Source organism: Lytechinus variegatus, chromosome 16 (assembly GCF_018143015.1).
Source record: "Lytechinus variegatus isolate NC3 chromosome 16, Lvar_3.0, whole genome shotgun sequence".
Taxonomy (NCBI): Eukaryota; Metazoa; Echinodermata; class Echinoidea; order Temnopleuroida; family Toxopneustidae; genus Lytechinus; species Lytechinus variegatus.
In genome coordinates, this window is record NC_054755.1 from 18,699,375 (window position 1) to 18,724,020 (window position 24,646).

Here is a 24,646-nt window from a genome sequence, read left to right on the forward strand (position 1 = left end):
TCGCAGGTGAGACAAAAATGATTTGAACTAATCAAAATGAGCATCGAAAACCTTTTATATGAAAAATATCAACTTCATATGGGAGAAACAATTTGTGTCAATACAGATTCTTTAAAAATTGTTTTTTTTTTAATGTCAGGTAAAAGAAAAGAAATACTCACATGGATTTCAAACTTCCATCCACTAACGGCTTCATCAGTGAGGATTTTAGTGAAGGAGATTGTTAACCCGTCTCTGAAGAACCTCTGGCATGACTCACTGCGAATATCAAGGTCTGGAAAGAAAAAAAGAATGGTAACATTCAAATCATTTATTCTGGAAGGAAAAGAATGGGAACATGATATCATTATAACATTCGGGCATAATGTTTTATAAAAAGTGTTCCCAGCTTTTCGAGAACCAAATTCCCTGATTTTTCGTTGATGAAGTTTAAAAATTCCCTGATAATTACTTGAACCCATTCCCAGGTTCGCATGTTTTCTTAGTTGTTGCTGATAATTAAATGTATTTCCAGACAAAAAAAACAGAGGGCCGTGGGTTTTAATCCCAGCCACAGCACAATTTCCTTCAGCAAGAAACTGACCCACATCATGCTACACTCAACCCAGGTGCGGAAAATGGGTAATAGCAGGAATTGATTCGCTGCCAAGGTGATAAGTAAATTTTGGGAACACATAGAAACATTAGATATTAAAATCTTAAGTTATGATTTTTTTTCATTATTCGACTCATCTGCTATTTTATTTTTATAGCCAATATCCAATTATCCACACTGTTTTACATGATAAATTGAATTATTGAACCAGGGGGTTCTCTCTTCTGTCTTCCTTAATGTAAAATACTATGTTATTATGTATAATAATTATTGTTACCATAATGGATGTACAGAATGCTCCATAGTTGATGTCATTTGATGTACCTTTGTTCATGTAAGCAAATCCATATTTAAAACCAATTCTTTTTAGTGTTAATGCAAATGTAACTATTCAGCTTCAATGTATGATTGCTCTTTTTTTACAATAAATGTCTATGTAATTTCACTTTTTATGTACATTTCAACCGGCCTTGAACCAGTACAGGTTCATGGACTTGGTTTTGCTTGTTACTTTTTCATTGTTTCACTTTGTTCGTTTGTATACTGCTTTTCTTTGAAATAAAGACATGATTACAATCAAATAGGTGCTATACCAGAATTGAATATCATCATTTTAAAAAGTGGACTAGTACTACTTGGTACTCACTTTTTTTGCTGAGTTCAATAGCAGCCTCGAGAAGAACCTCCAGCTCTCCCTTAGGCAGAACAGGGATGACCCATCTTGGCTTGTTGATCATCTCATCTAGACGATTCAGCGACTCGACAGGGAACGGAGGCTCCTCCATATCAATGTTCTCATCACCACCATCGCTACCTCCTTCTGTCGGCTCAGGTGGCTTGGGGTCAAAAGTATGGGATAGGGTTGTTACGACATTCTTCATTTTCATCCAATTTAAAACCTTTATTATACAATTCACAGCTTTTGTGATAATACACTATGGTACGTATTCCGAACTTGGTTTTAATGTAAACTCTGGTCTAAAATTGTCGTAAAACTGGTATAGTGAATTGTGACGCTAATCTCTAGATGTACACTAGCGAAAAGTTTATGTCTTCACCCTAATGCTCCAGTCATAAAATTGACTATGACTCTATACCGACAAAACTTATTGTGTTATTTCCAATTATGCACCACCAGTCAGTTAGGAATTGGTTTAATTCAGTATTGTGTGCGCCTCACAGGCGACTGACTGGAATACTCCCCAGGGAGTGGAGGATGTGCACACATTGTGTGCGGGAATGACTGATTGAATCCGATGACCGGGGTAATAATATATCTGTAAAGCGCTTAGAAACGTCGTTCCGATGGATTAAGCGCTATATAAAAGCGGATTATTATTATTAATTGGATTGACTTGTATACACTTTTATATACATGTGGACATATCACAAGATGTAAACGTAATCATATGACACCTAGATAGATCCTTGTCATTTGATTGGCTGTTCGATATCGATCATTCAGCCCATTTTACAATGACATCATCAACCGTGCAATTTTGGATCCATACGATTTTGTCCATTGCACTCGCGCACCGAGACTGCACTCGTGTTTGCAGCACGCAATAGTTAAAAGACTGAGCTCGCACTGCATGAGTATATTTTGCATCAAAATTCATTAATTCAACATTCAAAAGAATCTATTTTTAGGTGTCATATAAACCAAATAATGAATGTTCTTTTCATTCGTGCAATGGACAGAATACTTCATTCGGTGAAAGTTGAAACGAATGATCCTACGTCTCGTTGAATGGATCATTTCATCTTTCACCTCATGAAGTATTCTGTCCATTGCACTCATAAACATTTATTATTTGTATGATATGTCTCTATGTGCTTCAGACACAAAGAAAAGAAAAAGAAACATCTACATGTTATGTTGAAATGAGACATATTTTGAACAGGTGAGTTTTAGGGGCAGATTGTTTCAAGAAATACCAATTGTTTCTGAAATGTGTAGCATGACTTACATGGTTGGCTGGTGGATGAGACGGCGATGGGTGTGGCGGAACAACGGGCGAGGTCTCTGGGGTGGTGTCCCCTGCCCCAGTGGGTGTGCCTTTCATCCCTAGAGTCATGGTGCCCTGCAGCGGTCTCTGGGAGACTGGTCCAGGAAGAGTAGACGACTCACTGGATGTGTGTTTGTAGGTGTGTCTGATGTGATAGGATACCGGGAGTGGTGCCAATGAGATACACTCCACCGGATGTCACCATCTCCTTGGTGAGCTACGGAAGAGAAGGTAGGAAGAATAAAAATTATGTACTGTAATACATGTACAGCAACAAGTATTAAACACGAGTAGGAAAAAGAAAAGATATAAGGAAGCGAGCAAAGAGGAGGAGCAGAAGAGGTCTGATCAGGGGTCGTGCGCTTGGAAATGCCTGTATCATTAGAAGGAGAGCAAAGAGGAGGAAGAGGGGAAGGGAAAGTGGTCTGATGGGGGGGTCTTTACTGGATGTGCGCTTGGACATGCCTGTATCATTAGGAGAGCAATGAGAAGGAAGAGGGGAGGGGGAAGTGGTCTGATGGGGGGTCTGTCTTTACTGGATGTACGCTTGGACATGCCTGTATCATTAGGAGAGCAATGAGAAGGAAGAGAAAAAGGGGAAGTGGTCTGATTGGAGGGGGGTCTTTATTGGATGTGTATTTGGAAATAACTGTATCATTAGGAGAGCAATGAGAAGGAAGAGAAAAAGGGGAAGTGGTCTGATTGGAGGGGGGGGGGGTTTATTGGATATGTATTTGGAAATACCTGTATCATTAGGAGAGCAACGAGAAGGGGAAAACCGGAAATGGTCTGAAGGGGGTGGGGTCTGTCTTTACTGGATGTGCGCTTGGAAATGTGTCTAATGAGATATGATCAGCAAAGGAGGAGGAGAGGTCAAGAAAAAGTAGAAGGTAGAAGAAAAGAGAAGAGGGGAAGGTAGAGAAAGAAGAAAAACGAGAGCGAGGGAAGAGGGATTAACAAGGAGATGAAGAGAGAAAAGGAGGATTTGAAATAAGATTAATTCATCTGCATACATAACATTTTCTGAACATTCTCCACTGACTCCACTCCCTGGGGAATATTCCAGTCTTAAACCATTGATGCTCACAAATAATGCTGAGTAAACTAATAAACATAGCAAACATACATGTACACACAACATGATATATACAGTACCAAACCTGGGTGGAGAGTGGCATTCTCAAATGTATGTCTTGCAAATGGTGTAAAGTGCAAGGAATCAACTTTAAAAATAGATACTGTACAGCATGAAATTGAACCTAATGTACATGTACAATCAAAGATAGTAATGACAATGAAAATGGATTAAGAAATGTCAATGAGGATAATCGATGACTCATCATCATATTAATCAAAGTCTAAATAACTCTGTATAGTACATGTATACTGTCATTGCACATGCATGGGTCGTGTGGTCAAGTGGTTAGAGCATTTTGCAAGGTTGTGAGTTCGAATTCCAACTCTGCCATTGTCGCCACTTTGATAAAATGGCCCGAGAGTGATATCTGTCATCTATAACGTCAGCCATTATGACTGATCAACATAGACATAAAATGTTTCCTTTAGGTGTACATGTACCAGCTTGGCGTTTACCACCAAAATGCTGTTCTACCGAGTTCTTGAGGGAGTTACCACAAACAGAAACATGTACATGTAAATTCATGTTTCATATCATGTATAATGTCAGAAAAAAAAGAGCTACCAAGTCTCACACATTATGGGTGAGACTCAAGCATTTTGGACTCTTGTTCATCCCCTCAAATCTCTGTCTCACGCAACTATCACAGCCTATCCCCATATACATTGTACACAATGTCTGTGATCTCACTCAGATTCACAGTAAATCTCACGCATAGCTGGTCTTTGAACTTGGCATCTCTGAAAAATGCAAAAATTATATGATCTCCAGATGCAATCCCCATAAAAACACAATTATGTCCATAGAACACTACACATACATGTACCTGTATACATATATGCATGTATCACATACATATGCTTTTAAAAACTCCCATAAGCCTAGCCTAGGGAACAAGTATAATTTGCAAATATGCAAAAATGATGAGGGTAAAAAATGGCATGATGCATAGATGTCTGCAGTAGGTGCACTGAACGCATCTACAATGTCACTGCCTTTATATGAAGTACAATGTGCGCAAATGTCATTAAATACAGCATGTTTTCCAGAAATTAAACACATTATCACATACAAGAACATGCATGTGTTGTACATGTATGTACATTTACTGTACATCTTCAAATGATATTATCATTACTTCCAGATCAAATATGAGTGTATACAATGCGTATGTATCCTAATGATCATGCCTTTCTATCCGATGTGTATTGATTGTGCAATTTCCTCCATACGATTCCTAACTACATACACATTCCCGAAACCTGTACAAGCGCATAATCATTAAGTTTGCACTTCACTGAACAGTCTGTTACATCAATATGAAATGTACATGGATGTCATTATTATGAAATTTTATATTCTTCACTACAAATCATTACAGCACATGCATGTACATGTATGTATAGGCCATAGAGATGAATATTAAGAAGATAGCTTTTTAAGGCAAGCAACTCGTGATTTTTTTTTTCATAAAAGCACCAAGGAAAAGTGGAAACAAATTTAAAGGGGATATTTAAAGCAGATCTGGGGAGATGATTCAAGTAAAATTCGGGGTTCATGAGGTCAAAGGACAAGTAGTTTACATGAAAATGTCTTGTTCTTGCGATAAATAAAAAAATATCAGTGTTTATATTGTATGATAATGATCTGATGATCTGACCAGATGTTTCAAATATTTGTAACCACTTTGACGGTTGACCAAGAAACACTGTGATTAATACATGGCGTGAAGACACTGCCAACGAGCGATCTCTATGAATGAATGTGAAGGAGAGATGTCGCAATAAGGGCGCAACTTGAGCACATTTGAACTCATGAAACATATAATTTCATCGGAATTCATTTCACAGTCCAGCGTTCTTACCAACACACAAAAAAAAACAGCGGTAGACTGGTAATGTACATACATCAAATGCCAACTCCATCCTTCCCACCAAAATACACTCCACCAAAAGGAAAATGCTAATTTCCCATTCAATACACATCTCTTTGCCAGAGCTGTAGCTTGCCAATTTCCTTGCTACTTATTCCATCCAGACGAGGCAGTCAAAACAAGCCACTAGAGACACGGTGACCAGTCAAATAAAGGTCAAACCTAGTTTTACCCAAAAAGAACCCTTTTTTCATATTTTCACTATAAATCTGCTGTACATCATACAGTATACCATACAAGGATGCATTTTTCCATCTTGTTGTTATAGGTTGGGTCTTTTGCTCTACCCCCCCCCCTCCCTCAAAAAGAGATCGAAATACAACTACATGTATAACACAGTACAGGTACCCAATCGTACCAAAAAGGACCTTTTTCCAACCTTTTTCACTTGCAGAATCTGGACTTCTCAATCAATCTTTTAAGTTTAATTAAAGCTTGTTGTAATTAGGGAGCTTTCTGACCCCCCCCCACCCCTCACTCTTCTCTTCATTACATGTCCTCATTGCTCCTTGCTCACATCATGCACATATACATAATGAACGCAATATTTACAATAATTTGTACAAGCATGTACTTTATGTAGAGTAATCTATCCATTATGATGCAATCACTTTTATTTTCACACTACAATGCATGTAGATGATTACTAGTACATGTATGTACATTAGACAGAAATGAAAAGATCAAAATCTGTTTTTAATTTCTCTTCTCTTTGGTCATCTGGTATTGAAAGCCTTTCAGGAGCCCGGGGGGGGGGGGGGGGGCAGTCAAATGTATTGCTGTACACATGCGTGGCCAAATTATTTCCAAACACCCCCTAAACAAGTTTTTCTCTGTGTGCAAAATAATCCCCTAAACAAGTTTTTCGCGGGCTTTATTTAATACACATTTTGCATTTTGGCCCATAAACAAGTTGTCGCCAGAATATGACCCCAGGGAAAAACCTTTGGGTCTTTCAAAACTACCCCTTTTTTATAGGTGTTTTTGATACCCTTAATAAGAGCATGTACGGCCTGCATCAAAAACTGAAAAAACACCCCTTACACCCCTTTCAACATGTTTTTTTTTGTCATGCGTGTGAACAGCGATATAATTGACTCCCCCTCCCCTCAAGAGCATTCTGAAGCAAAAATTATCATAGAAGCCAAACCACAAAGTATGGTTGGTTTCCCATAACATGGAAGAGGTCTGGGGCCCGTTGCAGAAAGAGTTGCGTTTAAACGCAAGTCAAAAAATCAATCGCAAGTCCCAAATGCGCGCTGTTGATTGGTTGAAAATCAAGTAGCGCATGATTTTCAGAGTTGCGATTGATTGCAACTCTTTCTGCAACGGGCCCCTGATCATATTCAAATGTATTTGTCCTGTTCTCTCTTTAAGGGGGGTGGGCGGCCTTCATGATCCAACATCAATGCCACTTGTAAACCGAGACATGATCATTGTCGATGACCTTATATCCATGCATGATTTATTGATACCAGTCAATATTGTACATAATGTAATGTAGGTAGTGCTTGCCTACATGTATATACTTGTAAACAAACAACTAAAACATACAATGTATACATGTATGTACATGTAGAGCTCTACAAAGTTCAAGAAGCTATAAATGTGATTTTGATGACATGTAGATCTAGATAGATCTTTCTATCATTTCTTTCCTTAATTTCATTCAAGTAGATTGGGACATGAGTAGCTACATGTATGTGTTATAAAAGAATTGAATATTATTATTATTAAACTTAAAGTAAACAATAGTCTAAATGTAGTTCTTATTATGGTTATTCTCAGTCTTTGGTGACACAGAATTCTTTTACATATTTCTTTATTTCATTGGTGCACTGATCTGAACAACTTTGCATAAGTACAGTCCGGTTTGACTCCAGCTTTAATCATCATTATACATGTAAGTGGCGAACCTAGGATTTTTAACAGGGGGGGGGCAAAATCGTCCATCCAAAAAATTTGACAAGCAAAAACAAAAAAAAAAGGTCAACCCGAAATAAAGGATTTTGTACCGAGAAAAAATTGACAAGCAAAAAAAAAGAAAAAAAAAGGTCCTCAACCAGATATTTCACAGCAGAAAAAAAATTGACAAAAAAAAGGTCTTCAACTTCTCGTCGGGGGGGGGGGGGGGAAGGGGAATCTGCCCCCCCCCATAGGTACGCTAGTGATCATCATACACATAATTTTCATCATCGTCGTCACCATCAACACCATCTTCATTATAATTCAATGTAAAGCAGTATTTCAAACAGATGGGTCTCATATATTCCTATTATGACAGTCATTTGTTTTCATTGGTAAAAAAACTGGTAAAAAAACATTTTTGCCTCCGAAGAAGATTCTGCTAGGATCGAAAGCTTAGGACCCTTTTGACTCTCTTGGTAAATAAACTGGCGATCTCTATTGGAAAGAATGAAGTTATACAATACATGTTCATATAGGCCTACATGTACATGTTTGTAGACAGAAGAGACACTGTAATATTATGCAAACAGCATGCAACTGATCCAATTTTGTCAAGGCTGTGTTATAAGTGCTTTTCAGTTGACACTGCTTTTAGATATTTCATAAATTAGAGTGAAGGGCATAGAAATAGGTAGAGTGCACAATGGGAGAGCTTTTTAGTGGGATGCTGTAATAATACATCAATGTACTGTTACTCCTCTTGATTCTAGATGCATGTATGTCAATGGTTATAAACATGTGTAGAAGCTTTATGAGTATCCATTTATTATATAAAATATGAAATATTTTTATTTTCTCGTCATTGTCATGTGAAAGGAAGTTTCAGTCCTCCCTGAACATGTGGAATTCCACTATTTTAACATCTTGTGCTTCAGGCAATGAGGTCCTAATCATCAAATTCGTAAAAATTAATATATTGTATAATTCAAACAATAAAAAACAAAAGAAATAGTGAGTGACGTCATCGACTTTCTCATTTGGATGTAACTGGCTCATATAACTATTTTGTTGAAAATAAGCGAAACTTTGAAATGTCATAACTTTCTTATTTTACATCCGATTTTGATGAAATTTTCAGCATTGTGCTTGTCTGATTTTTCTATATTGATTCAAATCAACATTTTTTTGAGGTGGACTTGACCTTTAAAAAGGCTGGGATTGTGAAACATCAAGTAAAACGTTTTTTCAGTGAATCCTTGAACGAACAGGGAAAATTCAATTTCGTTTTTAAAACAATTTTTAATGTGTCCTTGCATCGAAAATCATGTACCTGGTAAATTCCCCCGAAATAGAAATAACCAATAATGGCAATACCCCCCTCCCCCAACACCCTACGGAACTTGACCCCATCAGACTACATTCTACTTTTTCTGCATACTAAATTAAAGAATCTTGCTGTATGATCGGTCAAAAGTTAATCACATGATAGAAGGTAGTTTCCCATTAATCACTCGCAGAGAAGGAATTTATGTGTTTCGCTGATCACTTCAGCCCATAGGGCCATTATGCAAAATATAAATTGTGCTGCACCGGCCCGAGTTTGCTCAATCTCGAGATTTTAGCCCGATTGGCCCTAAGGTTTAATTTACACTCTGGTGTGACTTGACTATGGAGAGCCAAATGGGACATACAGATACATGTATAATTATCTCAAACATTTGCAGGCTCATTTGATAAGCTCATTTTACACTCAAATCATTTGTAACTCTCTGGAAATAAATATAGTTCTCTTCATTTTTAAAGCATCCAAATGGGGAAACAACATAGTACATGTTTCTTAAACATAAGAAACACACATTGATGTAAACATGTATTTCTTGACATTTTTAGCTTCCCATAATTTGATAAGTCAGACATGGTCAAAATTTAACCACACTTCAGAATACTGGCCACATGTTTAATGTACATGCATGTACATGTACATGTAGCAATTGTCCTTTGGGGATTTGTCCCCCCCCCCCCATTGATTACCAAGGATTGGTAGAATTGTCTCCCGGGGGGGGGCCACTTACATTGACGAGTGGATACCATGCGCGACCAAAAAAACACATAAAAAGGATGTCTTTTTCACGATAGGGCAGGTTACGTACGTAACGTGATAAGGATGTCAAAAACACTAAAATAACGAAAAAAGGGTATGATCTATTTCACTAGGAAAATTACGTGTTTAGGGTCGACTTTGCGGGGATGATAAAACAAAATTAAAATGTTTTATAAAGGATGTCCTTTTTGCCCCAACACTTCGTGTTTAGAGTCCGATTTGCGCGAGGTGTAGAAGGTGGGGTCGTACTAAACCAAATAAGGTAAAGCCGACAACCGAAGGACCCGTAACAATAAAACATTCCTGTACTTGTTTAGGGGTTCATTTCAGGGAATATTTGCCAAGAGTATCGTTTTGTTTCCAATACCTGTTAAGGGTAGGGTTTCACACGCCAATACTTGTTAAGGGGTGCATTTTCAGAATATGGAAATTACGTGTTTAGGGTGCTTTTCGAGACCCCATGGTCGCGCATTGTATCCACTCGTGAATGGAAGTGGCCCCCCCCCCCCCGGGAATTGTCTAGACACTTTTTAGATGGTTGAAAATAAGCATTAAAGATTTCCGCATGCTTTAAACAACTATACTGTCATAAACCAAATTCAAATCAAAACCATCTAGTCTGACCCCAGAACATGTCTCCAAAATTCTTCAGGATGTAACTTTCCCTGTAGCAAGCAAACAGCAAACATCAATGTACATGTACGTAGTCTGTACACATACATGTAGGCCTACATGTAACTTGCATTCCTGAAACAAATTTGATGCCTACTACAGTACACTGCTTTATCATTTTCTCTTTTACTGGCTGACACAAGCTGCAAGAAGATTAATGTCATCCACTTCATCAATTGGTAGTTTCAATTTCATTTCACAAAAGCACTTCTTAAATGTTTATTTATCAAGGGCATCTCAACTATGAGGAATAGGCATTCATACATGAACATTACAGTACATGTACAGTACATATAATGTACTATAGGCAAACTTGCAATAAAGGCCATTCTCATTATGCTTTCTAAAACTAGTTTTCTGGAAACCGATTCAGAAAACCAATTTGGAAGATCGCTTTGCTAGCGTTCCCACTTGATCACACGAAAGTAGTTTTCAAAATCACTTCATGTAAAGCGCTCTTGTTGCTATGGAAACGCTCTCAGTGGGGTGACACGTTTCGCGCGAAATTAGAAACCGCAGCATAGGCATTCTACACCTGTCGTGTGGAGTAGCGCGCTCAAAATGTGCGAAGATCGCTTCCCGAAGAACGGTTGTGTCCTCACTTACGCTAAAACCAGTTTAACAAGGCAAAGCGATCTTGAAACTACATCGCGAGGTGGTTTTCCAAACTGGTTTGGAAGATCGCTTCCAAGACCGCTTGAACCGTTCTCACTACGTGTTAAACTAGTTTTAGGAACGTAGTGAGAACAGCCTCAGTATGCACTAAATAATGCGCTCGATGTTCATCATCATTAACCCTATAAGGCCCAGGGGGGCGGATTCCGCCCTCCCTCCATATACACTTTTCACGATAAATCCGCCATGCAAATTTCTTTTTACCCCATCGTTCAAATCCCGCAACCCTTTTGAGACCAAATCTACAATGCCCGGGTATGACATTTAATACACAAAATTATGTATTGTGCATGTCGGATCCAAAACTGCTCAAAAATGTGAATTCATGAACAAATCCAATGCAAATTGTGTATATAGCCAAAATTCATAAATGTATATCATTTCTAGTTTTACTGATTAAACTAAATTAATTTTGTCTTATTTATGATCAGGATTATCACTATCCAACAATTTCTATCAAAAAAAAACATTTAAAAACAAAAAAGTCTAACTACTTTTTTTAAAATAAAATACATTAAAAAAATTGTGATACCACATTTTTTTTGAAGTACATTTGATTGAGATTCTACAAAGAGTATGTGAATAAAAAAATAGCAGTTTTGGGGCCTTACGATAGTTGATTTAGAGCAAATGTTTTATTTCACGCATAAATTAGCATAATTAATCCATTAAATGAAGAATCTTTTTATTATTTAAAAAAAATTATAAAGCCTTGTAGATTTTATCGCACACTACCACTGTGCAAAATTTTGCGGTGCTTGCGCGATCAAAGGCTGATATCTTAGGGGGGGGCGGAATCCGACGTCTGAACACACCTACATGTAGCATGGTAGTCCTCTCAAAACAGAAAGTGTGCCTCAATGCTGTTCATTGGAGGTCCTCCAGGTAACCCAATGCACATGGAAGCGCTGTCGTCATCATAGACGATGATTCATGGTTCAGACCACTCCATGAACTTCACACTGAGAACATGTAATGTGCAGGGACAATCATGATGCATGGTGATAATGCTAGTCTGCGGTCACAGACCTCTTTGTTTTCACATAGAGCATGATACAAAGTCTGAAGTATTGCTAGATTCACTCATGTAATGTGGCTGCTTCTTTAGAGGTGTACTCCAGGGGTAGTCTGCTGGGCAAACCCTTCACTCGAGTTAAGGGTCTGAATGTGCAGCCTACTCATGCCTACATGTAGTCAGTGTACTAAAGGCTCTCTTGCCCTGTATTGGAACAGCAAGTTTTATGTGCTAGTCTTTGCATGGAGGCACACTTGTTGATCAAAGTTCCAATCAGGGTCTGTGCCTGCAGGCTACTCCAGGGGGGCGTTTCATAAAAGGACTTGTCAGACGTTTTATCTGACAAGTCCCGTTTTAACCAACAGTTCCCATGGTAACAGTGACTCTCAGCCAATCGTTCTCAAGTTAAGTCGTCACACCTGGCAACTTGTCGGATGAAAATGTTGATGGGCCCTGTTGCATAAAGGTTACCATTGTGGTAACTTTGCCATCCAATGGTAACTTCCCGGGGGGGGGCCACTTCCATTCACGAGTGGATACCATGCGCGACCATGGGGTCTCGAAAAGCACCCTAAACACGTAATTTCCATATTCTGAAAATGCACCCCTTAACAAGTATTGGCGTGTGAAACCCTACCCTTAACAAGTCTTGGAAACAAAACGATACTCTTGACAAATATTCCTTGAAACGAACCCCTAAACAAGTACAGGAATGTTTTATTGTTACGGGTCCTTCGGTCGTCGGCTTTACCTTATTTGGTTTAGTACGACCCCACCTTCTACACCTCGCTCAAATCGGACTCTAAACACGTAGTGTTGGGGCAGAAAGGACATCCTTTATAAAACATTTAATTTTGTTTTATCATCCCCGCAGAGTCGACCCTAAACACGTAATTTTCCTAGCGAAATAGATACCCTTTTTTCATTATTTTTGTGTTTTTGACACCCTAATCACGTTACGTACATGTACGTAACGTGCCCTATCGTGAAAAAGACATCCTTTTTACGTGTTTTTTTGGTCGCGCATGGTATCCACTCGTCAATGTAAGTGGCCCCCCCGGGGGTAACTTGCATGGAATCCTTGATTCTGATTGGCTGTTGATCATCATTTACCATGGTAGAACATTGGATGGCAAAGTTACCATAATACTAGTAGTTACTTTTATGCAATGGGGCCCAGGCTGGAAATGATGATTTGAAAAGATACAGAAAAATCTGACAAACAAAAAACTGAAAATTTGATCAAAATCAAACAATAACAAAGTTATGACATTTTAAATATTAACATTATTTCAGTGGAACGGTTCTTTGCATGTCTTCATGAATATTCAACAGCAACCTGATGATATCATATTTCCTACTTGTTCTTTTGTACTGTATGTTATTATATTTGTGTACTAGGTGTATTCAAATTTTGTCCTCCAATAATTCAAAATATACGTATCATTGGAAAGAATGAGTTACATGTAGATCAATATTCATTGCTGCAACTTATAAGGAAGACGATACACACATGCTAGAAAATATGAAATATTTATGACTTCATGTAAAGAAAAGGGAAAGTGGGGACATAACATCATCAGCCTACCTGATAATTATTCATGGCGATTTGTAAAGCTGGATAAAGGAAAGGAAATAAAGAATGCACAATGAGGACTACTACATGTACATGTAGTATGTACATGTACATGTAACTGCTTTCACAAATTATTGTTAAACTTTAAAATTCAATAGCTTTGTTGTTATTTGTTCTAAAAACAGAGATCTGTGAATTTTACTTTATTTATTTAGATATATGTTTTATCAGCCTGGAGTACCCTTTAATTTGACACAGAGCGTATGGAGTCAAGTCTTCACTCTGGACAAATGTGTCTGTGTTTACAGACTAGCTATTTATTTTTGTACATACTGTATGCCACAAATCCAAAAGTACATTTCATAATAAATCATTTTTATAATGAATAGATGCATCAAGTGTATTAATACAGGGTTTTAACGTAGGGGAGACCGGGGTTAGTTGGAACATGGGGTAAGTTGAAACATAGTAATTTTCTTTAACGCCTGTAAAATAAATTTATGCAATACTGCCCTCAATTTATTGCAATAATTATTCAACACTGTTGTATTATTAATAGCAATAAATTGAGGGCAGTATTGCATAAATTTATTTTACAGGCGTTAAAGAAAATTACAATGTTTCAACTTACCCCATGTTCCAACTAACCCCGGTCTCCCCTACCAATGAAATGCAAAAAAGCTAGGGATACTCATCCCAACACTTAAAATACACACATTGCAAAAGCCAAGGAGTGATGCCTACATGTACATGTACATGTACAGTACTGTACATAGTCTGCAGACACAGACCCTGATTGAAACTCTGATCACCAAGTGTGTCTCCACGCAAAGACTAGCACATTCAAAACTTGCTGTTACAAGGCATGAGTAGGCTGCACATTCAGACCCTTAGCTTGAGTGAAGGGTTTGTACAGCAGACTAGTGCCTACATGTACATGTATGGGGTAGGTTTTATTCCTTATGACTGCAGAGGGGGTAAATTCCGTACCCCCAATCCTTACCTCTCTATCTACTCCATGTAACAGACAGAACCAACACACTGTACTTTTTTTTTATTAATGAATGAATTATTCATTTTGTAGGAAAATTCAAATAGCCTGCATGTATGAGAGAGTACATGTACGGTACGTCTTTTCACCCTTCACATGCAGAATAATCAACATAACATTCTACTTTTTGTTTCACAAAGTCAGATGTACATGAAGCCATACTCTTTTTTTTAACATGCTACATCACATAAAAAGGGGGGAAGACAGGGAGAGTAAAATAGAAGTTAAGGGACGTAATTTGCTGTGTATTTCTACACATCATCCCTGTACTACTTAATTTCAATAAAAAATAGGTTGTATTGCCCCCTCCCCATATTGATAACCAGGTGCCCCCCCCCAACACAATCTAATTATCAGATATATTGGCACTCCTGTCTGTCAAATGTGACACTACTGGTGCTCCACAATTTTACCACCAGCTTCAGCATAGCTGCCTATATTAAGGAATTCATGATTACAAGGAAAAAAAACATTGCCATTGCACAAGGCAATTTGGCTGTAAACATTATTTGCATACATGTACATAGCAATCATTCCTCTGTTCTAAATACATAAATATGATAAAGAAATCACTTTATGTCCATTTAAATCTTTGATATAATTGTCAATACCATGCATGAACATATCCTTACTAATAACCCAGTTGATAGAGTTTTGCTTCAACTTTTAAAACAGGATAACAGTTGATCGAGCTGTGGTCTCACAACTCCGCCAACCCGGGTTCAAAATAAAAGTCAGAGCACTGGCCTTCTTTGGCAAGGCATTTATCCTCATTAGCAGTTCCCTCAGAGATGACCTCAAGCTTTCTTTTCTCTAGTTGCTTACTAACAAGCATGTAAGTCATCCTTTCTTTTGGCTATTTAATGCCTGTAGTACACCTAGAGATTTCATTATTCAAATAGTTCTTGGTATTATGATTAAATTCAAATTTTCAACTACATGTACATGAATTGCTATTCCTGGATGATGTTTCATAAAGCTGTTCGCAAGTTAAGAGAACGATTGGTGATCCTTTCTTACATGTACGTGCTAAACCATCGCCGATGAACTTTTGGTGTATAACATTAACACCAGTCATTCTTAAAGTCGCTCTTAATTTAAGAACAGCTTTATGAAACACCCCAAGTGACTTCAAAACAACAGGCGATCTTTTCTAAAAGGAGATAAATCCACATCAATGACCATTTAGAAGGAAAAAAAAGAAATAAACAACAAATTCCTTACACGTACATGCCCTCCTGATCTTCTATTTTATGAAACACTTATCAGGGCCCTATTGCATAACATTAACTTTGTCATCCAAGTCATCCAATGGTAACTACCCAGGGGGGGGGGGCGGCATGCGTGACAATGGGATCTCGAAAAGCACCCTAAACACGTAATTTCCATATTCTGAAAATGCACCCCTTAACAAGTATTGGCATGTGAAACCCTACCCTTAACAAGTATTGGAAACAAAAAGAGACTCTTGGCAAGTATCCCCTGAAATGAACCCTAAATAAGTACAGCAGTATTTTAATGTTGTGTCACGGGTCCATCGGTTGTCGATTTTACCTTCATACACATCATTTGGTTTAGTACAACGCTACCTTCTATGGCTCACGCAAATCGGACTCAAAACACATAGTGTTGGGGCAAAAAGGACATCTTTTATGAAACATTTCAATTTTGTTTTATCATCCCGCAAATATGACCCTAAACATGTAAATTTCCTAGCGAAATAGATAACATTTTTTCATTTTTTTGGTGTGTTTTTGATACCCTTATCACGTTCGTACGTACATGTAACGTGCCCTATCATGAAAAAGACATCCCTTTTACATGTTTTTTGGATGGCATGGTATCCACTTGCAATGTAAGTGGGCCCCCCCCCAGGGGGTAACTACCATGGTAACAGTGCTCAACAGCCAATCAGAATCAAGGACTCCTTGAAAGATACCATTGGATGGTACTACCATAATATTTGTTTACGCAATTGGCCCTGGTGCAGTACTTGAAGCTGACATGCAAATAGGGATACTGACCCTGCTTTTAATAGCCAGCACTTGGGACTTCCCCATGACACATGTATTGTGCAATACAGATTGGGATCATCACTCAGGAAGTATGTACAAATACATATACCTGTAGTCCAACATGTACATGTAGATGCTATCATAGACTGCAGTACAGATACATGTAGGCCTAGGTGTTGTTATTAGATACATGAATTCATAAAGTCAACCAACAATTTGTATCATTCACATCATTTTCTTAATCTAACTTCTACTTTGACCTTGGTCATGTGACATAAAACTCATGCAGGATGTTCAGTGATACTTGATTAACCTTATGTCCAAGTTTCATGAACTAGGTCCATATATTTTCTAAGTTATGAATATGATGACATTTCAAAAACTTAACCTCAGGTTAAGATTTTGATGTTGATTCCTCCAACATGGTCTAAGTTCATTGACCCTAAATGACTTTTGACCTTGGTCATGTGACATGAAACTCTAATAGGATGTTCAGTAATACTTGATTAACCTTATGGCCAAGTTTCATGAACTACATTGTAGGTCCATATACTTTCTAAGTTATGTCATTTAAAAAACTTAACCTCAGGTTAAGATTTGATGTTGACGCCGCCGCCGCAGCCGCCGCCACCGTCGGAAAAGCGGCGCCTACATGTATAGTCTCACTCTGCTATGCTGAGACAAAAATTGCAGAAATGCTCTTTTCTATACTGACCAAATGTCATAGTCTGTAACTCTGGTAAGAAGATCTTGTCTTATTTTAACCATGTTCTAACCTACATTAGGGCTGTGATCGTTAAGAAAATTCTGTTATCGTTAATATTATCGACAAGAGAAACGTTTAATATCGATATCGCTATTAAAGTGGTAAAAAGCATGCGATTATCAACAAAACTTTCAATAAAGATGTTGTCGATAACAGCCCTAATGTAAATACATTGGGATTTCCTCAGGTAAGGCACATATGACCAATAAATAAGGCACTACTGTATTTCCTGTTCATCATCAGACTATGTCAGGATACTTGGAAACCTATTAAAGGGAAATTTTATGAATTTCAATGTACAGGACATTTAAAAAAACTTTATTTTTGCTCTAAAGATACAGTCAGTAGTTAAAATTTTCCTGTAGAAGCTATTATGCAAAGGGGTCTCATACAGACAAGAAACATTTTGGCCCAAAATATTATCTTATATTATAATCCAAACCATATAAACAAAAAATGTGAAACTTCACACTTTTTTAATAAGTTACAGTATAAAGAAAAGATGGATAAATCTTAAATTTGAAGTCGTGGACAAAATGTTACCCGAGTGGCACATGTTCTTCTTGTAAACAGTGATATAGCAAATCATCTCACATTACATGTTTATTATATATCTGCATCCATGAAATATGTACCACTATGTACATATTGTACATATATGTACACTTGCCCCATCACCCACACTCTAGTGCTGTTGTCGGGAACAAAAAATCCATGTCGACATGTCGCTTAAAAATTCATCCAGACATCAACAATGTCGACATGAAAAATTGGACCGTAATTTAGCCTAGGCTCCCTAACAAAATCATTCGATCGTGGCACATAACACTCTCAATCACATGTATTCACCTTGACATGAGTGATATCCCCACACTAGATCTAGGTCTACATGTATTTACATGTAATACAGGTTCAGTTCGGGGAAAAATATTTTCACTAAGCTAGAGTGAATTCACTACCAAAATCACCGATGCAATCCACATTTTTTTCTGGAGAATCAAGTTTTTATACCACTGTCCTGTCTCAAAAGTATTGCACAATACAACTCAGAGCCAATTTGAGAATCACCAATTACAACAGTGATCACTGCGTATTATATGCTGGTACACATGCATTACAAACGCAAGCTCCTCAAATTGTCAATAAAAATAATATAATTCCATCGATAATTTCAGCCCGCGCACTGATGGATTTCTGCTGCCGCGCAGCTCGCAGGTATTCTTTTTTTTTAATTCAATGCGCTGCTAAGCTGAATAAACCTTTTAATTGCGCCAATTACAGTGGATAAATGCTTCTAACTTTTCAGGTAAGCTTCACACTCGTGACTTTAGGCTAGACCCCTTTTTATTTTGTTTACATGTCGATGTGGGTGCGTGCATGTCGACATGTTGGAAATATTGAAAATCCTTCGTGTGTCGACATCAATGTCGATATTAAGGCCAATCGACAACAGCACTACCACACTCATACAGTTAAATGCCAATTCGTCTCATTACCAACTCGTCTATTATCATTTGGTTTATCATCAATTTGTCCACTATCCACATGGTCTAATTGCCATTTCGTCCACTCACCATTTGGTCTAATAACCAGTTGGCCCAATTGCCATTTCGTCCACAAACCATTTGGTCTAATTGTGCAAAATGAATGAAAAGAAACTGGTTATTAGATGAAATGGTCAGAGACAAACTGGTGATTAGATGAAGTGGTTATTGGACCAAATGGTTGTTAGACGAAGCCAAAATACAGCCTTCCTGATGTTCAATGTGATTGAAAATCAGGTTTCAAGATTGATGCTTCTAAAGGAATTAATTCCGGTGCAAAAGTGCACTAGGGCCAAGATCCACCCAGCACCAGCGTGCACCTAGAGAGACACTCGTGTGCTTTCGAGTTGCTCTCGCAACTGCCTAAAGCTGCAAAGTACCGAGCAACTCCCAACATGAAAATCGCTCCCGTCCGTGCCCATCCCTTTTCCCATTTACGACTGCATTATTATTAGTAGTCAGACAGCCAGGCCAGCGCAGCCGCAATTTTCCTTTTCTATTGAATAATTTTGAAAGATACCATCCTAAATTTGCAAGAAAATAAGATCGTGAACTCTGAAGAAAATCAGTTTTTTTTTCTTAGATTAATTTTCGGATATTCCACTTCTCAAATCTGAACTAAGCCACTTGGTGCCAAGGAAATTTGGTGCAGATCCAGCAGTTTTCAGTCCGAAATGAGGATTTTCTGTGGGGATCTTTTGGTGAGTAACTGTCAGTGCCCGAGTGTATACATAAATTGGCGTTAATGCAGTTTCATACCCTCCTGTATTGCGGTGATAATTTACTGTGAGCTGTGTGTTGCAGTGGTGACTGAGAGCTGTGCTATGTTTAGTAGCTGAGCTGTGCTAGCGTATAGGCATAGAGCTATTATGGCCTAGCCTAGCTTGAGAAATAGTTCACATGGTGACGTTAGCTGTCAGGCTGTGATGCATTCAATGTTTCATAAAATAATTTTCAAGTGAGTTTTAGTCAAAAAGTATTTATGAAAAGGATTCCTCTGAATACAATTCTGTTCAAATTTGATAAACTTCATCCTTTTCAAATTGATGTACAAAAATAGATATTAAAAAAAGAAGTTAGAATGTCCAGTTAATTTAATATTCAAGAAGTAATGAGAAACAAATAATAAACATTAGATCTACACGTAAATGGACAACAATTAAGAAAATAATCATTCAACAATTAATTACAATGAAGAAAAAATAAATGGCAATTAAATAAACAATGTTTAACATTAAATAAATTTGTAAACAAGCAGGAAAAACTGCGATGCGAAACCATGCACTGAATCACTTTTTTAAAAATGGCTCTCGAAAACTGAAAATGGCTCTCGTAAAATTAACAAGTGGAATGCCTCTGGCCGTCTCACCTGCATCACGTGGTTCAATATAGCAGCAGTGCTGACTTTGAATACTACTCTAACTCGCACAAGATGTTCAGTGATACATGGTTACTCTTATGTCCACTTTTTATGAACTAGACCAATAAACTTACAGAGATATGATGGTTATTCAACAAAAAACCCAACATGGCCAAAGTTCTTTGACCTTACATGACCTTTGACCTTGATCATGTGACCTGAAGCTCGAACAGGATGTTCAGTGATACTTGATTACTCTTATGTACAAGTTTCATGAATCAGATCCATAAACTTTCAAAGTTATGATGGTAATTCAACAGATACACCCAATTCGGCCAAAGTTCATTGACCTTTGACCTTGGTCATGTGACCTGAAACGCGCCCAGGATGTTCAGTGATACTTGATTACTCTAATGTCCAAGTTTAATGAACTAGACCAATAAACTTTCAAAGTTATGATGGTAATTCAACAGATACCCCCGATTCGGCCAAAGTTCATTGACCCTAAATGACCTTTGACCTTAATCATGAGACCTGAAACTTGCACAAAATTTTCAGTGATGCTTGATTACTATTATGTCCAAGTTTCATGAATCAGATCCATAAACTTTCAAAGTTATGATGGGAATTCAACAGATATCCCCAATTCGGCCAAAGTTCATTGACCCTAAATGACCTTTGACCTTGGTCATGTGACGTGAAACTCATGCAGGATGTTCAGTGATACTTGATTAACCTTATGTCCAAGTTTCATGAACTAGGTCCATATATTTTCTAAGTTATGATGACATTTCAAAAACTTAACCTCAGGTTAAGATTTCGATGCTGATTCCTCCAACATGGTCTAAGTTCATTGACCCTAAATGACCTTTGACCTTGGTCATGTGACATGAAACTCTAATAGGATGTTCAGTAATACTTGATTAACCTTATGGCCAAGTTTTATTAACTAGGTCCATATACTTTCTAAGTTATGACATCATTTCAAAAACTTAACCTCAGGTTAAGATTTGATGTTGACGCCGCCGCCGTCGGAAAAGCGGCGCCTATAGTCTCACTTTGCTTCGCAGGTGAGACAAAAATGGCTCTCCTTTATTTTTCAAAATGGCTCCCTGAAAATAAAAAGTAATTTCAGCACTGTCCAGTACATGTCAATAAGGTAGGGAGGCGTCTCAGTGAGAAGGAATGACATCCAAGCAAAGAATCAGTGTTATGTGTTAATATGTGACGTATTCCCTACCACTACCAAGCCACCTTAGATCTACAAATTATGAAACAGCAAAATACAATCCACTCCACAAATCCACATTTCAAACATAACTCAAATGAAGATATAAACAGTGTTTATGTTCAGATATTAAAAATTTATTGAGTGTATTGCAGAAAATGTCCAAATTAACAAATAAGTGTGTTAAAAGGTTACAAAAGATCAAACTTTCATCTTCTGGAAAAAGTGAATGAAATCGGTTCCTCATTATGAGCTGGAAAAATGGGACGGGAAACTCAACATCGAGTTCCATTGGCCTTACCAAGCCCTTCCGGGTTGAGCTTTGATTCTAATAAACTTTACAAGCCTGGTTCAGACTGAGGTGATGGTCACGTCCACCCCAGCAAAATGTTGATTTGAATAAAAAGAAACATCAAACGAGAGTAACACTGAAAATTTCATCAAAATCGGATGTAAAATAAGAAAGTTACGACATTTTAGTTTCACCTATTTTTCACAAAACAGTGATATTTGCACATCTGTACATGTAGGTGAGTCAGTATACAAATATATATCGATTAGGTATGAGTGCGATGGTGCGAGATTTCGCATGAGGTGAAAGAAAGATGCTCTATTCAACGGGGCGTTAGCGGAGTTGAATAGAGCGTTTCTTTCACCGAATGCGAAATCTCGCACCATTGCACAAATAAGAATATTCGATTTTTGTGTTGTACATAGCCTGGAGGCGTCTGGGGAGTAAAAATCATCTACTTTACGTAGGCTTACTCCCCTAATGCCTGGCTCGGCTACCTATGCCTGGGTGTAGAGGCCAGGATTACCCATGGTGAACCTAGACCTAAATCACCAATTTTAGTTATAGTTTTTCGCCCAAAGTTATGTACATGGGCAAGTTTTATGTTTACCCCCATTTAATTACATTTTTCTTACTTTTCATTAAATAAATAGTCGTAAAATTGAAAGAAGTTAAGAGCAAGAGCGTTCACTTACCCCCGTCTGTTTATTCCGCCATTTTGATTTCTTTTGTTATGATACCTAGATACACACGCGGTAACACGCGTGCAGAGCTGCAACTTAGATTTTAAAAATACTTGCATTTGTCAATAAAAATCACGATTCGTAAAATATTTGTTTCGGTTGATAAATATCACAAAATAATTTATATGATATTTATCGATAAAAAAAATATCAATTTTACGACTATTTATTAGGCCCGTTTTGAAAGTCCATTTTTGATGCACGTGTACACGGCGTGTTTTTCGGTCGTGTACACGTGTACACGTTGTAAACACTGTGAGAGCGAGTTCTGTTTTCATGTTGACACGGACCAGCATCAATTTGTCATAAAAAGGGGTCTATATAGCCTAAGTCACGGTTTTAAAGCTTACCTGAGAAGTTTGAAGTATCAATCCACAAAAATTGGTGCAAACTAAAAGTTTACTCGGCATAGCAGCGCATTAAATTAATAAAGAATGCAAAAGAAAATCAGTGCAGGGCCCTAGCTAGCGCCGACGCTCGTTGGATGCGCATTTTGTATACTGTACCGTACATGCATGCACAGATCGCTGCAGAATAAGTGTAACTGAAGTTATCGATTAATTTTCATTATTATGTTGCCAATTTGAAGAGCGTTTGTTTGTAGGCTTGTGTGTGAGCGTATAACACACGTAGTTGTAGCGATGATCGCTATCGCAATTGGTGATTCTCAAATTGACTCTGAGTGTGATTGAGCAACGCTTTTGAGCTTTTGAGACCGGAGCAGACCCATTTCGTGGTACAAAAACGTGAGTCTCCAGAAACAATGTGGATTAAATTGGCGATTTTGGAAGTGAACTCACTCTGGATTAATTGAAATATGTTGACATATTAGTAATTAAAACATGTGCAGTGTCTGAGAACTAAGATTTAATGTGAGGCTGTGAGCTTGTTTATGCAGAACAGCAGATGCTACCGTGTACACGGTGATGGAATTTAGTACACGTGCACTGACTTGACCGTGCGTGTACACGTGTACACGTGTACCCGAAACGGGCCTACTATTTATTTCATGAAAAATAAGAAAAATGTAATTAAATGGGGGTAAACATAAAACTTGCCCATGTACATAACTTTGGGCGAAAAACTATAACTAAAATTGGTGATTTAGGTCTAGGTTCACCATGGGTAATCCTGGCCTCTACACCCAGGCATAGGTAGCCGAGCCAGGCGTTAGGGGAGTAAGCCTACGTAAAGTAGATGATTTTTACTTCCCAGACGCCTCCAGGCTAGTTGTACAACGCCTCGGAATCTAGCGAAAATATGAAACAAGTGGAATGCCTCTGGCCGTCTCACCTGCATCACGCGGTTCAATATAGCAGCAGTGCTGACTTTGAATACTACTCTAACTCGCACAAGATGTTCAGTGATACATGGTTACTCTTATGTCCACTTTTTATGAACCAGACCAATAAACTTACAGAGATTCACCAAAAAACCCCAACATGGCCAAAGTTCATTGACCTTACATGACCTTTGACCTTGATCATGTGACCTGAAACTCAAACAGGATATTCAGTGATACTTGATTACTCTTATGTACAAGTTTCATGAATCAGATCCATAAACTTTCAAAGTTATGATGGTAATTCAACAGATACACCCAATTCGGCCAAAGTTCATTGACCTTTGACCTTGGTCATGTGACCTGAAACGTGCACAGGATGTTCAGTGATACTTGATTACTCTAATGTCCAAGTTTAATGAACTAGACCAATAAACTATCAAAGTTATGATGGTAATTCAACAGATACCCCTGATTCGGCCAAAGTTCATTGACCCTAAATGACCTTTGACCTTAATCATGAGACGTGAAACTCATGCAGGATGTTCAGTGATACTTGATTAACCTTATGTCCAAGTTTCATGAACTAGGTCCATATATTTTCTAAGTTATGATGACATTTCAAAAACTTAACCACAGGTTAAGATTTCGATGTTGATTCCTCCAACATGGTCTAAGTTCATTGACCCTAAATGACCTTTGACCTTGGTCATGTGACATGAAACTCTAATAGGATGTTCAGT

The 24,646-nt window shown here is 37.9% G+C and overlaps 1 protein-coding gene across 2 annotated transcripts in view; it reads right to left on the reverse strand.

Moving 5' to 3' along the window:
* LOC121429594 (probable ubiquitin carboxyl-terminal hydrolase FAF-X) overlaps nucleotides 1-24,646 on the reverse strand; it is a 93,506-nt gene that overhangs the window by 66,105 nt on the left and 2,755 nt on the right. For both annotated transcript variants that reach the window (XM_041626703.1, XM_041626702.1), the window contains exons 2-4: nucleotides 2,566-2,821; nucleotides 1,242-1,431; nucleotides 162-274 (exon numbers count right to left, since the gene is read on the reverse strand). In XM_041626703.1, the coding sequence (XP_041482637.1) occupies nucleotides 162-274; nucleotides 1,242-1,431; nucleotides 2,566-2,673 (411 nt within the window). In that variant the 5' untranslated portion in view covers nucleotides 2,674-2,821. The remainder of the gene's footprint in view (nucleotides 1-161; nucleotides 275-1,241; nucleotides 1,432-2,565; nucleotides 2,822-24,646) is intronic.